The 17372-nt window shown below is 39.9% G+C and overlaps 1 protein-coding gene across 1 annotated transcript in view; it reads right to left on the bottom strand.

Moving 5' to 3' along the window:
• The window catches only part of LOC141147851 (uromodulin-like), a 140488-nt gene that overhangs the window by 17906 nt on the left and 105210 nt on the right, over nt 1–17372 (bottom strand). The window contains exons 12-13 of the mRNA XM_073635017.1: nt 14911–15156; nt 5864–6026 (exon numbers count right to left, since the gene is read on the bottom strand). Coding sequence (XP_073491118.1) covers nt 5864–6026; nt 14911–15156 — 409 coding nt within the window. The remainder of the gene's footprint in view (nt 1–5863; nt 6027–14910; nt 15157–17372) is intronic.

The following is a 17372-nucleotide window of genomic DNA, read 5'->3' as shown; positions in this document are numbered from 1 at the left end:
GAAGGCAGTAACGTGAGCCCAGAAAGAGGGGGCCAAGAAGGACAGCAATCTGGCAGTCATGTTCCCCCTGCTGCAACATACTGCCAGGTTTGCTCCAGTGATGAGGAGGGAGGGGATGATGAGGTCACTGACTTCACGTGGGTGCCTGATAGGAGAGAGGAGGAGGAGGCACATCACCAATGAGGCAGGATGCCCTCCAGGGGCAGCACACTGACTGCATCACACCACAGAACTCCGTATGTGCATGGCGCTGCTGTCTCTGCGTGTTATTACAAAAGTTCTTTGGTGTGGGCCTTTTTTGAGACGAGTGCATCAGATCGCACCGCTGCTATTTGCAACATATGTCTCAAGCGTATCTCGCTTGGCCGAAACATCTCACCACTTGGGCACCACATGCTTGACCAGACATATGTTGACTTGCCATGCAGTTCGTTGGCAAACATACCTAAAAGACCCACACCAAAGAACAATGAGGACCTCTCCTTGCTCCTCATCAGCTGGGATCTCCAACTCCACTATATCTTCAGTCCTCTCTGAGACCTGCACTGAGAGGAATGAAGGTGTAGAATTAGGTGTGTCACAGCCAAGTACTTGCGGGCAATCTGCTATCGGTACACCAATGTCAGATTGTACCAGGCAAATTTCCCTGCCCCAGCTGCTGCACCGCAGAAAGAAGTTTGCCCCAGCTGCTAGCACTTCAACTGCTACCTTTTCAGTTGGTAGACTCTGCCCCTTTCGTGAGTTCGTGGGTTCGTGGAATGTGCAGTTGCGGCTCTCTACCGGCATGTGGAAGGCAATGTCTTGGCTTTGCTGGACAGGGAGGTCAGCGGTAAGGTGCATATTACCGCTGACTCATGGTCCAGCAGGCATGGACAGGGACATTACCTAAGTTACACAGTGCATTGGGTGACTCTGCTGGCAGCTGGGAAGGATGCAGTACAAGGTGCAGTAGTGTTGGAGGTTGTTCCACCACCACGCCTCCAAAATGCCACTACTGGTGATTCTGACACACCTCTCTCCTCCACCCCCTCCTCTTCTTCTTCCTCCATGGCCTCTTCCTGTGCTTTGTCCTTGGAACCAGCGGTGCTCCGTAGGCGTTTAAGGGACTACACAAGTACACAGGCCAAAAGATGCCTTTAACAGGGGCGTGTAATTACCATTTTTGATGCAATTCTTTGTAGCAGGGCTCGTTCCTGCGCTCCAACTAGAGTATCTGTGAGGGGTTGCAGTGTTGTGGCACCAGCACCAGTGCCTAAGGGCCAATTTTTCTTTCCCTGTTCAACAGGGACATGTAATTACAATTCTTGATCTAATATTTCACAGCAGGGCCCGTTCCAGCACCCACCAAGAGTAACTGTGAGGACTTACAGTGTTGTGGCATCAGCACCACCAAAGGCCCAATTTTTATACCCCTGTTCAACAGGTGCATGTAATTACAATTCTTGATCTAATATTTCACAGCAGGGCCCATTCCAGCGCCCACCAAGAGTAACTGTAAGGACTTACAGTGTTGTGGCACCAGCACCACCACCACCAAAGGTCAATTTTTTTGCAGCTGTTCAACAGGTGCATGTAATTACAATTCTTGATCTAATATTTCACAATAGGGCCCATTTCTGCACCCACAAGGGTAACTGTGAGGACTTACAGTGTTGTGGCACCAGCACCACCACCACAAAAGGCCCAATTTTCTGCCCCGTTCAACAGGTGCATGTAATTACAATTCTTGATCTAATATTTCACAGCAGGGCCCTGTGAGGGCTTACAGTGTTGTGGCCACAACAACACCTAAGCCCCAAATTTCTGCTGAGTATATAGGGCAGGCCCCTACTTTCAAACATCCAACTTACAAATGACTCCTACTTGCAAACAGAAGGAGACAACAGAAAGTGAGATGAAATCTACCCCTAGGAAGGGAAATTCTCTCCTGTAAGAGTTAATATGGGAAAAAACGTTTCTCCTTTCCACTGATGCTTTATCACCAATCCTTGTTTTACTAAAAACCCCAAATTTTCAAAACATTTGTCATTGGGACAGAAAGTGAGGTGAACTCTTCTGAAGAGGTGCACAGACAGCAAAACAAATGTCACAGGGGTGATAACCCTTCCCTATGTTTTCCAAAAAGCTTAAAATAGATTTTTTGGCTGGAGCTAAACACGTTAAAAATGTACCAGTTCAAAATTACAAACAGATTCTACTTAACAACAAACCTACAGTCCCTGTCTTGTTTGCACCACCTGTATACTGCTGTTCAGAGTATATAGGGCCTGGGGGCGCCATGCCTTTCCTTTTTTTAATTTGCGTGCGGGGTTCCCCTTAATATCCATACAAGACCCAAAGGGCCTGGTAATGGACTGGGGGGTACCCATGCCGTTTGTCTCACAGATTTTCATCCATATTGCCAGGACCCGACATTACATTAAACCCGCAAGCAGTTTTAAATGAGATTTTTTTCCTTTAAAAAATGACATTTGGTGCAGGGACTGTTCTAAACACGGGAAACACGCGCCACTTTACAGGCATACTATAGACACACCCCAGGTACGATATTTAAAGGAATACTTCACTTTTTTTTAATTTTAAGCATCATTAAAATCACTGCTGCCGAAAAAACAGCTGTTTTTAAAAGTTTTTTTTGCATTGATACATGTCCCCTGGGGTAGGACCCGGGTCCCCAAACCATTTTTAGGACAATACCATGCAAATTAGCCTTTAAAATTAGCACTTTTGATTTTGAACATTCGAGTCCCATAGACTTCAATGGGGTTCTAACGTTCGTGCAAATTTTTGGTCCGTTCGCAGGTTCTGGTGCAAACCGAACCTGGGGGTGTTCGGCTCATCCCTACTGATGAGGCTGCATACCAGGGCACTGGTTGTGCTGCATTGCTGGGCACTGGTGAGGCTGCATAGATGGGCACAGCTAAGCCCTGCATTCTTTATGTAGCTCACTCCTGAGACCTGGAGCCTTCTGGGGACCCTGCTGTAAGGAAGGGGCTCTCTGGGGACCCTGATGTAAGGGGGAGGATCTCTGGGGACCCTGATGTGATGAGGAGGGCACTGGGGACCCAGATGTAAGTGGAGGGGCTCTCTGGGGATCCTGTTGTAAGGGGGGAAGGGGAACAATCAGATATGTAACAATATTATATATATTATATACATGTGTATACCTGCCCAAGAGTATGACTTTCTTTACTTCGCTGCTATGAGCTCTAGTCCCAGACCTTTTGTAGACCTAGCAATGCCCCTGATTAAATGTATGACTTCCTGTAGTAACTGGAGGTTCCCCTCAGGTTATTTAATTTGCAGCCAGAGTTCACGGTGATCCCTGTGTTGCCACAAACTCAAATCCCATCCCAACCTTCAGTACCTCCAACTTTTCACCCAAACTTAAGGAACACACTCTTGGCAGATCTTAAATTCTGGTAGTCTGTCCCTCATTTTAATATCTTTCTGTCTAAAAAGTGTTACACAATAATCTTCTATTTTACAGATGAAAATAATTGTAATGTGCATTGCATTCATTCTAGGCGTGAAATTGTGCAAACAAAGTAAAAAAGAAAAGTCATTTACTTTTGATTGGTCTATCAAAATGCTTAGTTAAATTAGTAACAAATATAATCCTTTAACAAACGAGAATAGTTAAATTCTAAGGGTTTCTACATCTCAGGTATGAGAGAATTTTATAATATATTATAGAAACTACCCAAAAATACCCGGTGTTAGGTAAATCAGAATATTTTTATACTGCAAATAAAACTCCTCACTTTTATTAGAAACATCAGTTAGTTAATTATATATATATTGATTAAACCTCTTTTTTTAAGGGGAGCAAAAAAAAAATCATCATTATCAATTCTTTTTAAAAATATTGAACAATTTAAATTGTAAAAAAAAGACATAATGTACTTATTTATTATGAAGTCCTTATTTATATATACACACACACATACCTGTATATATTTTATAAGAACCTTTAAATTTTAATTGAAATTTCAATTGGGATTCTCCTTTTCTAACACTTTTTTCTATTAGTTTATAAAAGGAAATGATAATATTTGCCACATATAGACAAACCAACAAAGGAACTTACTCTAATGGCCCCTTCAAAGTCACATACTATTGTTATTCTTCTTATTATTTTAATATTATTATTATTTCATAAAGCTGTTACACATTATGTAATGCTACACAAGGAACACTGAGCAAATCCCCTGCACCAGAGGAACTTACAACTCTAATATCCCCACCACAAATATACACACAACACTGACAGCTTAAAGTAGAACTTAAACAAAAAAATACAAAATTGAGGACTAGACATGTGCACACTAAAATATTTTGTTTCGGAATTTCGTTTTCGTCCGAAAAATACATTTATTTAGTTACTCCTGAAATTTGTTTTTATTTATTTTGTTTCGTTAAAAAATGCATTTGTCCGAAAATCCAAAATAATTAAGGTTGAATCTCTCATTGAATGCTTATGGTGTCTGTTGAATGTTCTAAGAGGATTCAATGGAGCAGCTAAACTGCACAACGCCGCAATTGCACATTTCCGGTCGAATGTTCCGCCTACAAGCTATAGTAGAATTCTAATGTTGTATGACACTAGTAATAATAATATTTATTAATTATTATTACTAGTCAACCAACATTAGAATTATTCTATAGCCTATGGGCGGAGCATTTGACCATAAATGTCCACTTGAGGCGACTGCTTCGTCGAATCTTCATGTCAAATCTTTTCTCTCTATGTCGAATAATCTTGGACTAATAGAGTTAGGTTAGGCACATTCAACCGTTTTTGTTATTGTCACTATAATATTGAATCTTTTCTCTCTATCGAATTTTTTCTCTCTATCTAGAATAATCTTGGACTAATACATAAGGTTAGGTACATTCGACCACAGGTTCGATGGACACAGATCGATATTGTCAGCGTCATGTCGAATCTTCTATCCATATCCAAACTGTTGTCGCAACGAAAACGAAAATAAAGCATTTGTTTATGTCAGATCTTTTGGTTTTCGGATTCTGCACTTTCGTTATCGTTTGTTAAAACAATAACGAAAATACCCAAAATTCGTACGAAAATGCATTCGGACGAAAATGAATGCACATGTCTATTGAGGACAGGCAGTATTTCTTTCACTTTTTAATGCAGAAGAAACATACAATGTCTTTTCTGTATTAAACTTCCCTTATCTGCCTGCCCGCACTGTGCATGCGCTCCTCAGTGTAGAAATGCAACAAAGCTGGATGACTGAACTCCTGCACATGTGTGGGATTGACATCATCTTGGGCCAGCCAATTAAAATGGCCCTGGACTGATACCCGAAATCCATCAGGATGAAGATGTCAGCGACAAGCGGTGAGCTCCGGGGAACACAACACTGAAGAGCAGGTAAGTATAGTTCAGTATAGTGATTTAAAATAGTAAACTGTTCAACCTGCCAAAAAAATTGTTTCTTTCCATCTTTTTTTGTGATTCCCACCCTTCTACCACAATACATGTCTAGAGGGCACTAGTCCTATTTTCTGGTTCAGATTTCCAGGCTCCTGTGTTCTATCTCTATCTCTAACCTGATCATTAGATAATTAACCATCATCATCACTAGGATAACTCATTGTCCAATCAGCAGGTCGGTGACAAAGGAAGTTGTATTGCTGAAGCAGGAAACAGAGTTATCTTTCTGGCTGTGCAGTGTGGCAGGGAGTTCTAAACCACAAGATTAGCTGTACAGATTAACAAAATCACTTTTCAAGAGAAACAGTTCACATCTATCAGTTTCAACTGAGAATGAATCAGTTTTCCCGAAATCCCAACTTTAAAATAAAGAATTGTATGTTATCAATCCATACTTACAGCTGCGCAGTAAGAGTTGGAGGTGTCACACAAGCCGACCTGACAGTGTAAATAAATCTTATCGAAGCCTCCCAGAAATTTAAACACTTGAAGGGAAAAGCGACCTTTAAGGGACACTCCGTTTTCTGACACAGAGATCGATGGGTCATTCTTGTTGGGGCATCTAAAAGTGTTATCATCAGACAAGGATTAGAATATTTTCAACAAGATATTAATGTGAATAATATTCATTCTTTCAAACAAGATTTATTGAGAAAATAATTTTCTTAAACATGCAGTACAGAGACATATCAAGCATAGTTGTATACATTTAATGTGTTGCAACTATCAGTTGGATAAAGGTAACAGGGGGAACAGTTTGCCTGCCTAGCGGCTACCAGTGGCCGAAGTCAAGGAAGACTGTAGGTATCAAGCAACTGATATTGAACATCAAATAGCTGGGTTAAGCCCAAATCATTAGGTATGAAAGAGGATATTTGAAGAAAGAAAGGGGGGAGGGGGAGGTGGGGAGGGCATTACAAAGTAAGCAAAAAATGTTTGGTTGGGTTAGGAGGGTTTGTTGGGGAGCAGAAAGTGCAAATGGGATGTTCTATACAATGGCCAATGTAACCCTACTTAACAGGTGATAGTTGGAATGAATTTGGTTTACAAACAGGAGGCCCATTTATTATGTCATTCCAGACATGTCCTTTTTCTTTTTTTATGCATTGAGTTTTAGACAAATAGTCCAAATCGCAACTTTAAAAATGTAAAGAGACTTTAATAAAAGTATGCAGTCACTGTTAAAGGTGCAAACTTTGCTAATGTCTCTCTGGTTTGTTGTTGTCTAACAAAAGAACAGCAAAAGTAGATTAAGAATTTAAAAAAAAATTAGAGCATTTCATTTTAAACCTTTTTTTAATGAATACTCATTTTTATTATTATTTTTTTAATCGTATCAGTGATTATGATCCTTCATTGTATAATGACATAATTAAAGAAAAACTAAACACAAACAGCAATGTACAAAATCCTTTGGAACTTTTCCTTGTATATTTTTATTTCATTATTTGGCAGTGTATTTTTTTTTCTAATTTTTTTTAATTTTTTTGGGAACTAGGAGTCAACATACAGTATATTTGACAATCTTTTTTTGCTTGCTTTGGTTGAAATTTGGCAATGTTGCTCATGGCTTGGAGGCAAGCATTAAATTATTATTTTCTTTGCCTATTGTGCAATAATATATGATGTTTATATACTAAATATGTAAGATCTGTTTTACATTAGCCAACTTTTTTCATATAACAACCAAGATTTTTCTCTGCAGGGGTGCAGGGGCAGAGCCCCCCTAATCCATGTGTCCGGCCCTAATCTCCATGCAGGGTGCCGGATGCATGGATTTCAAGGGGAGTTTTTTAAGCACATGATTTGAGTCTGAGGCTCAAATTGGCTACAAAAGGGGTGGGCTCCAAGCCCACCCACTTGTGTGACATTAGCAAAATAATATTCGCTAATGTTATCCTGTTTCTCCTCCCAGCAATTTAGGAAGTGGATACTGAGACCTGATTGGCGGGGAGTCCTAAGACCCGATTGGCTGGGATTTCTAAGACCCTATTGTCAGGAAGGAGAAGTGACCGCCGGGACTCAGAAAGAGATGCAGGGGGGAAGCTTCTGAAGCGGTCACCTGGATGGGGTAAGTGAGGGACTGGCGGGTGGCCTGGCAGGCAGACGGGTGAGCAAGTGAGTGAGTGGGAAATTGAGTGGGTGATCGATCAAACGATGGGGGGGTGCCACCCCCCCAAAAAATTGAGAACTTGCCACCATTGCCTGGCGGTACACAGCAGAATGCCGTCTGCTCTGGGTTTGTATCTGTAGTTTGTGAGTTTCTTTCTTTTGAACAACATGCCCTCCCCCAAACTCTCATACAACAGACAGAAGCCCAGCACACCAGGCATTCAGCTTTATACCCCATGGGTGAAGGGTGGGTAAGCACGCAGTCCCTTACTAAGATGATAATATAAGTCCTCAAAAATCAAAAAGTGCTTTGAGAAGAGTCTCTTAAAATGTGTCTCCACACTTCCTATATTATTTTTAAAATCTCACTGCTTTACATGATCTTTTTTAGACTTTGCCTTGTTATGCAGCGAGTCAAATCTTTCATTTCATCAGTTACATAATTAGGCTAAGTTCACACTGCCAATTAAAAGAAGGTATAAAGACAATTTGTTGCGCTTAGTGTTAATTAAATTCATATACTCACATATACAACTGATACAATCCCAATAGGTGATAATATAAAGTGCTCATGCTTGGATGACATATCTAAGTGCAGATGTGCTCAGACTCGGTGCCCAACATGGATGTGCACTCACCCCTAGATGTTGACCACCTATCTCTAGTATGGTCTCTTAAGCGTGTGGGGATACCCTGTTCCCTCTGTATGGGACATAAGTCTGTTGATTGACATCTCATGCAGAGGGAAATCTCATATAGATGGATGGAAATGACAAAGGAAAGTCCTCCTTGTGCAATGCCATTACAAACGACTTTATTGGTAAAAGACAATAAAATAGTTCCGCTCACATTTAAAAGTGCCTATAGTCCTGGCACCCAACGTGTTTCGAAGGTGATTAAATTATGGTGTAATCGGCCCATAAATGGAAGACACGGCTCACTGCGTTCGGCTCAATTCCCGGGTGTTTCGTATGGGCGGAAGTATGTTGCAATGATGCGGTAAAACCTCGACTCGTTTCAGCCAATCACAGAGCCATCATCAGGAAGTTCTAATTCCGCCATATTGGTTAAGGGCATTTATACCCTAACTTCAGATCTCATTACTTATAATAATATAAGAGTATTAAGAGTGAAAAACATCATAATATACATCTCATTGAGAGTGTAAGTAGTTAATTCTGATGGAAACCTTGTTCACATTTAGATAATAGTAATTATCTAGAAGTTTAAAAAAATTGTGGAATCATAAAAAAATTATCAAAACTGTATAAAAAAATATATAAAAAATATATGAAAAATTTATTGAATCGTTAAAAATCTGTAATGAAGCAGTTAAGATCTAATTCTACATTTAACCCTAATGGTGTTAAAGTTTGAAGTTCAAAAATTAATTTCCTTTCATTCTCGGATATTTTTTGAATCATATTGACACCCCTCCAGTGTCTGGTAATGGTGTCAATTGCAATTGTCTTCGCTGTACACTGTTATTCCCCATCAGATAGGGTATCAGGCACCAAAACACTTCCTTGATAAAGAGAACCGGCTGACGATTCCCCACAAAGATTTCATTTTGGAACTTTTACGTTTTGCGATGGAACATGATTACTTTTTTTACCAAGGGAACTATTATTTACAGCAGACTGGCGTAGCGATGGGGGCAAAATCTGCCCCCAGTCTAGGCAATATGTTTATGGCTTTATGGGAAAATTAGGTGATTTTCACAGCATCCTAATTTGAGGTGTTGGTGTCGTTACATTAATGACACCTTTTTCATATGGATGGGGGATGAGATCTCCCTTCATATTTTCATGAATGATCTGAATACTAACAATTGAGGTATTAGGTTCACTCATGAATGGAGTGATACCTCTATCAACTTTTTGGATGTTACTATATTCAAGCAACACAATAAACTTCTGAAAAAAACGTTCTTTAAAACCACTGATAGAAATGGTTTTATAGCAGTTGGGAGTTGTCATCATCCCAACTGGTTACAATCAGTTCCTAAAAGTCAATTTCAACAAATTAGACAAAATTGCTCTAATTTAGACAATTTTAGTCTGCAAGTCATCTGAGAGATCGCTTAGTGGAAAAGCGTTATGATAATCGCATTCTAGAATCCGAAATCCAAAGAATACCGACTCAAGATAGGAACACCCTCTTAGTCCATAGAAACAAAAAAGTTAATGTTTCTAATACATTTGAATGGTCCTTTTTGACCACTTTTTCTTCCCAGTATAAATGGGTTAATAAAATTTTGACAAAACACTGGAAAGTCCTGAAGTGAGAGAATGTGTTGGGTCCAGCTTTCCCTGATTGACCGAATGTCATTTTTAGAAGAACCGAAAACTTGAAAGATCCTAGTTCCACGGAGGTGTTCCCCAAAATCATAATGTTTGGGAATCTAAAAGGCTTTTATCCATGTAGAAGGTGTAAAGTATGTAAGGATTCAAAGACTATGCGGACTTCTTCCTTTACATCTCATACTACCAAATGTAACTTTCCCATTAAGGAGTTCATTTCATGTGGAACTGTAGGTGTCATATACCTCCTGAGGTGCCCTTGTGGGTTCCAATATATTGGGAGGACCACACGGGCACTTAAAGTGAGGATAGCAGAACATCTTGTGAATATCAGGAAAGGTTTTAAAGGGCACAGTGTGTCCAAGCATTTTCGTGACTACCATAAGAGAGATCCGGCTTTATTGCAGGTTACAGGCATTGAGAAATTTACACCCCATTGGAGGGGGAGCAATATAAAAAAATCTATATCCCGCCATGAAACCCATTGGATTTTTTATTTACATACTTATAGACCCTTGGGCATGAACATAGAATGGGATATTAATTGTTCCATTGATAATAGCTGATCTTTCTTTTTCCATTTGTGCTAGTGTTAGGTTTATTTAGTATTCCTTTTAGATTATTATCTATACTACTGTTTACTCAATGGAGGGTTTTCCTTTAATATTTGATAGATATTATGCCTACTTGTCATACTGGGTTATGTTATATTATGCTCAGTTCTACCTACCAATACATTGGTTTTATGATGACTCTTTAATATGTATACGTATGTGCAAATGGTGATCATCGTGGAGAGAATCAGTTGATCTCTACATCCTGAACATATTTAAAATTAAAAAATATTTTTTTTTATTACTTTTTTTGACCTTTATGCATTCCTAATACCAAGTATTCATTACACTTTGGTGGCATAGCATATTTGTATTCTTATTTAGAATTTTTTACATGTCCTATCTAGGTGACACCAAAAGATGTATAGATCAATTCAGCTTCCACCCACATCCACTTGTATTTATATGCTATTAGCAGACATCTTGGGTGAGTCTCCTTTCCCTGCTGAAGTCGGGTGGAGCCCATTGTGAGACGTCTAACCCTTTGAGCTGGCTGGTGCAAATCACTGCTCTGCTTTTTATGTGCATTTATGTTTGCTGATGTTTGGTTGCCTTGATGTAAGTTTTTAGTGTGGTGTTTTAATAAACCCCTTTGTTGAAACATATTGCACTACAAGGCTTTCCTTTGATGATCTTTGTGGTTTTTATTTTTTGCGCTATAAACAAAAAAAGAGAAACAATTTTGAAAAAAACACAATATTTTGTACTTTTTGGTAAAATTGTTTTAAAGAAGCACATTTTTTCCTCAGTTTAGGCCGATATGTATTCTTCTACATATTTTTGGTAATAAAAATCGCAATAAGCATATATTGATTGGTTTGCGCAAAAGTTATAACGTCTACAAAATAGGGGATAGTTTTATGGCATTTTTATTATAATTTTGTTTTTACTAGTGTAGCGGTTACCTACTTTCATGTAGGTGAGCTTTCTGTGTTTAAATGACAAAGTATGGTTTCAGGTAAATTTAGGCAGGCCTGCATTGTGATTCCAGGCCTGGTTGTTTATTTTAAGAACTGCGAGTGTCAGTGTAGTGCAGGGTGTGGTGACCTGTGCTTGGACCCAGAGATGTCTCCTCTTGCTTTCAGTGGAAATGGTTCTGGAAGAGAGGTTGGACTTGGGATCTGAGTGACAGGCAGCTCATGTGTGGAGTTCTGGCCAATCATTAATTTGTTTGGCAGGTGGCAGAACTCCCATATAAGCTGGGGTCACATGCTGCGGGAGAGTTCCAGTGAGGGAGAGATCAGAGAGAGGGCCCCCTGCATGGAGCAAAGCAGAGCCCCCCCTACGGGGAAGGAGGGGGACCAGACCACACGGAGCAAAGGAGTTAGTGACACTGCACAGCATGTAGTCGCTGGTGTTGCTGGACGCGCTCTGCAGGGAGGGGAGCGTGCCAGACCGGAGAGAAGGGATGGAGAAACCATTCAGAAGAAGTAGAAACATGGCACATGGACTGTTGATCAAGTGAGTGAAAGCCCAAGGGAACGGTACTGCCAGAGGCTGAGGGATGTTGGTACGCAAGTCAGTGTGACAGGTGGAGATGGCCTGTGACTTTTGGTTCAACAATGCCCCGGGAATCCAATCAGTCAGGCGGGAGGAACTATTCAGAGTAATCTCTTCCTTAGCTCATCTTGGAAGTACTGTACAGATGGGAAGTAGTGGTCAAAAGGTGGTGGTAGAGCTCCGAGCACAAACAGAGATACAGATTGTTCTAAAAGGTGTATGGGTGAAGAGGTTATTCAGAGTGACTCTTTACTACATCAGCCTATGTATTCTTTAGTAAATTTACCCAAGTCTATATGCAAAGAGTTATTCAGAGTGGCTCTTTGCTATTCGCTTTCATTGTTCTCAAAGACCAGACTACTCCTGTTTTCCCATGAGAAGTTATTCAGAGTGACTTTTCATTATCCGCATTGTTCTAAGTCTTTGCATGAGAAGGCAAAGGAAAGATTATGAAGCAGGAAAAAGAGCATCTCAGAAAACCCCTTTTCCTATCCCAGTTCATGTTATACAAATAAAAGCAAGAGAAAAAGTACAATATGGACTGTTTCTATTTCTATGGGCTGCGATGGGCTATGTGGAAAATATGATTTACGGATAGAACACACAAACTGCAGCTCCTACGGGGGTCGTGCGCTACACTAGTAATCTGTGATTTTTATAAGAACCACGACATTGCAGCGGACAGATCGGACACTTTTGACACATTTTTGAAACCACTGACAATTATACAGCGATCAGTGCTATAAAAATGCACTGCTTACTGTGTAAATGGCACTGGCAGGGAAGAGGTTAGAACTAGAGGGTGATCAAGGGGTTAACTGTGTTCCCTAGTCTGTGTTCTAACTGGGGGGAGGGGACTGACTATCAGGCCTGTACTGGCCATCGGGACTACAGGGAGTTTCCCGGTGGGCCGATGGCTCAGTGGGCTGGTTTCAGTGACAGCCTGTCAAAGTAATGGCTTTCTTGGTTCACCCTCAACTTCACACAGTGATGTGAGAAAGATGAGAAAAATACAGAGGAGAATAAGTGAAATAGTAAAAAAGGTTAGTGAGGACTCCTTATGTTATGCTACTTATGTTTTTTTGCACAATTGCGTAAAGTTTATATACTGTTTTTGTGCTTGTTTGCACAAATAAAGTGGGCCGGTCTGGATGAAGTCCAGGGCCAAATTTTTATCCCAGTCCAGCCCTGCTGACTATAGTAGATGACAGATTGTTTTTCCTAGCTATTAGAAACTCACAATCTGCCTCTCCTCTCCTCACAGAACAGGGATTCTTGTGTTTACACACACACGTCCCTGTTCTGCCTCTCGTGCCTGCGATCGCGCGTGGCCAGCGGTCAAGCATCAGCACCTAGCACCATCAGCGTGTGCCTGCTATCTCGCCTAAAGGAGCTGACGTAGAGCTATGACGGTTCGCGGGGTCGTGACAACCTGCCGGAGTATAATGACAAGGGGGTAAAGTCTTTGTGTTTTGAAGAGCACTGAAGTTGCCTAATATTTGGTTCACCCAATTCCCTTGAAGAGCACAGAAGTTTTTCACATACTTGGTTCACTTAGTTCCCTTTTGTATAAGGTTTTACCAGTTGGACATTTTGTATGCACTTCTTTGTATGCACATTTTTTTATTCATTAACACATTTTATGAACTGAATAGTATATTTTCCACTTTATGAGTCATTTCATCAATTTTTTTAATTTATTTTTATACACTTGTTTTTGCAGAAGTGGAATTTATGCCCTTAAATTTTTGTACCGTGAATATTCTTATAGATAGCTTTTCTTCATCTATATATTTTCATTTATTTATTTATGTGTTTGATTTCTCCATTTCAATAGGCACACTTCCCTTCACCAGGAGTGTAGGATAAGCGCAGGATTTTAACCCTTTTTTAAAGCTCACTGACACCAGTCTAACGCCCATACTAAAGCTCATTGACGCCAGTCTAACACCCATACTAAAGCTCATTGACACCAGTCTAACGCCCATACTAAAGCTCATTGACAACAGTCTAACGCCCATACCAAAGCTCATTGACACCAGTCTATTGCCCATACTAACGCTATAGGAGTGTTTGTTATGTGTTAGAAATTTAGTCACGTGTGAACAAGCCCTTAGTCTGGATGAAAAAAGACACAAGTCCATCTGGTTCAATCAGTAGAAGGAGAAAAAAAGGAAAACAAAAAAAAACCTAAAAGACAATTTTAGCAAATGCCAGTCAAACTGAAACTGCTAATTTTATGACTAAATCAAGTTTGATAACATTTCACACCCATACCTACACTCCACTGTTCCTGTTCCTGTTCATTTCATTAACTCAATAGAAAAAACAACTGTTACATTTTCTCTCTTTATGGTAACCCTGTGTATTGCTATTGTATTAATGATTTCATGAGCAAGGAGTAGCAACCAACCATGTCAACAATAAAATGATGATGGGAATCCTGTGACCCTCATCACTCAACTATATCGGAGGAATATTGGTTTTCCTAGGACCTGTCCATTCCTGCAATAAAATATTCATATTTTCCTGGTTGCAAATCTGTTTGGGTGCTCTGTGTTTAAGGCTGGGTTCACATATACGCAAATTGAATCCAGGTTTCCCCGCATCCAATTTGCACGACAGGTAAGTGTGACCGGCTCTCAATGAAGTCAGTTCACACATGCCTTAGGCGGATGTGGAGCCGATTGCAAAATGGTCCGGTGTGTGTTTGGGTCCGGTTCAGGTGTGAATTCAGGCAAAAATTCGGACCTGAATCACACCTGTACCATGAACAGACATTCACCAGACCCCAGGCATGAACCCACGCCCACACATTTGTGAACCCGGCCTAATTGGCGATACAGGAAATAGAATGAAATTACAGAGCTTATAATAATTTGAGAAGAATAATATACATCACATGTAATGAACTTACTGGTTTGTAAGGATATCGTATCTGGGGCCGTAGGAGCTGTCAGCTGTTGGGCTGGCGTAGCAGTTTTTCATGACGAGGACAAATGGAGATGAATCCGTTACTCCTGTTACAATGGCACCAACATATAGGATGGAGGAGGAGTCCAGCCACACCTGGGAGTCAGTATATGGGGTGGTGTAGCCTGAATCTTGGAATAGACCCATCGTTATTGTGAAATTTGCTGTTCCAGCCAAATTGATAACCGAGCTGTAATAGAATATATTCATTATTGAAAAAAATAAGAGGTAAAAATTCTAAAGACATGATGTGTTCATTTTTGTTCTCATAGATGGAGATAGCTTCTTTATTTTAGGACGCAAAGTAATTTTTGTGAAGAACAGCAATATCAGACATACATTTATACCACTAGCTTTTAAGAGAATAAATAAAAATCACATCTCACTTTTAGAAGATGTGTAACCAACCCCACTCTATGAGGGAGTGCATGGTAGGAAGTTATTGAGACTGATTTACTAAAGGAGTTGAGAATTCTCACACAATAAATTGTGTGAATATTCACTTCAATTATTCAATCATGTGGAAATCAAGTTCCCTTTTTGCTCTTTCTGCACAAAACTGGATAATTAAAGTGAATATTCACACAATATTGATATATGCACAGTACAAGGTAAAGGTTTACACAAGGGACTCTTTCTGCTGCAATTATTTGTGTATTCTTGTATGCCAGATCATATCTGGTTGGTAAAGGTCTGGGGTCATGAGCAGAACAGCCTACAGCCCAGGTTACACAAAGGACTATATATAGATATATATATATCTATATATATATATAGATATATATATATCTATATATATATATATAGATAGATATATATATATAGATAGATAGATATATATAGATAGATAGATATATATATATCTATCTATCTATATATATATATATACTGTATATGCTGAGCATTATAGGAATGTGCACAGCCCCTTCATTTCTCAGTTCATCCTATACATGACTGTGGAGGTGAAGCCAGGAGGAAATGTACATGGTCTGCATCAGAAGCGGATGGGGTTGAGCAGTTATTGAAAGTTTAATAGGCAGTGCTTAACCGCCCAAGGACCACTCCACGTACATATACTGTACTGCGGCAGGGTGGCCCTTAAGCACAAAATCACGTACCTGTATGTGATTTCTTTCTCCGACTCTGGGGCGCAAGCGCGTGCTGTCGGAGCCCCACTCCGCTGTCACTGGACACAGCGGGAGCCAATCAGCAGGTCCGGTGGTCGTTCAGAGACAGGCAGAAAGGCGGTCTGCCTATGTAAACAAGGCAGATCACCATTCTGCTAGAAAGAAAACAGAAACCTTGTGTTTCTGCTAATCAGGAACACAGATCTCTGTCTTTCTTCAGTTAAGCACATCCCCCACACAGTTAGAAAACACTCCCAGGGAACACAGTTAACCCTTTGATCGCCGCTGATGTTAACCCCTTCCCTGCGAGTGTAATTTATACAGTGACAGTGCATTTTTTTTAGCATTGATCACTGTGCTGGTGTCACTGGTCCCCAAAAAGTGTTTGATAGTGACTTGTCTGCCGTAATGCTGCAGTCCCACTAAAAATCCTTGATTGCCAACATTACTAGTAAAAACAATTAAAAAAATAAAAAGTTCATAAATGTATCCTATAGTTTTTAGACGCTAAAACTTTTGCGCAAACCAATCCAATATAGGCTTAATGGGATTTTTTTTAACCAAAAACATGAAGCTTGGCCATATTGGCCTAAACTGATGAAGAAATTAGATTTTTTACAATTTATTTATTGGATGCGTTTTATAGCAGAAAGTAAAAAATATTGTTTTTTTAAAATTGTGGCTCTTTTTTTGTTTATAGCGCAGAAAATAAAAACTGCAGAGGTGATCAAATACCACCAAAAGAATGCTCTATTTATTGGGAAAAAAACAACAATTTTATTTGTGTAAAGTGTCGCACGATCACGCAATTGTAAGTTAAAGCAGTGTTGTATCACAAAAAATGGCCTGGTCAGGAAGGGGGTAAAACCTTCCGGAGCTGAAGTGGTTAAAGGAGAAAAAAGCAATACTAAAATATACATAAGGCATTAAAGGCAAACCATTTAAAAATATATATTTTTTTGGGCTCATCCCTTTCTGTTTTTGATGCTCTTGCTCATTAAAATGCTGAATCTGGAAGACACTAGAGGAGGTCACATTAGCAAAATGAAGGTACATCTTCTCAGCTGTCATTGTGTTCTGGCTTGCCTGGATAGTAAGTAACAGACATTGTTCAAAGCTCTGGTTATGGGGAGCCCAGCAATGACAGACCTTAGTCTGGTCTCCAGGAGGCACCACTGACTTTGGAACATAAGAGCCAAATGGAGAATTGAATATAAGTCAGGGTGTGTGGCATAAACTTTATACAGACACTGATTTGCTGCCTATTCTACATGTGCAG

This window comes from Aquarana catesbeiana, linkage group LG06 (genome assembly GCF_042186555.1).
Source record: "Aquarana catesbeiana isolate 2022-GZ linkage group LG06, ASM4218655v1, whole genome shotgun sequence".
NCBI lineage: Eukaryota > Metazoa > Chordata > Amphibia > Anura > Ranidae > Aquarana > Aquarana catesbeiana.
This window is presented reverse-complemented; position numbering and strand designations above follow the sequence as displayed.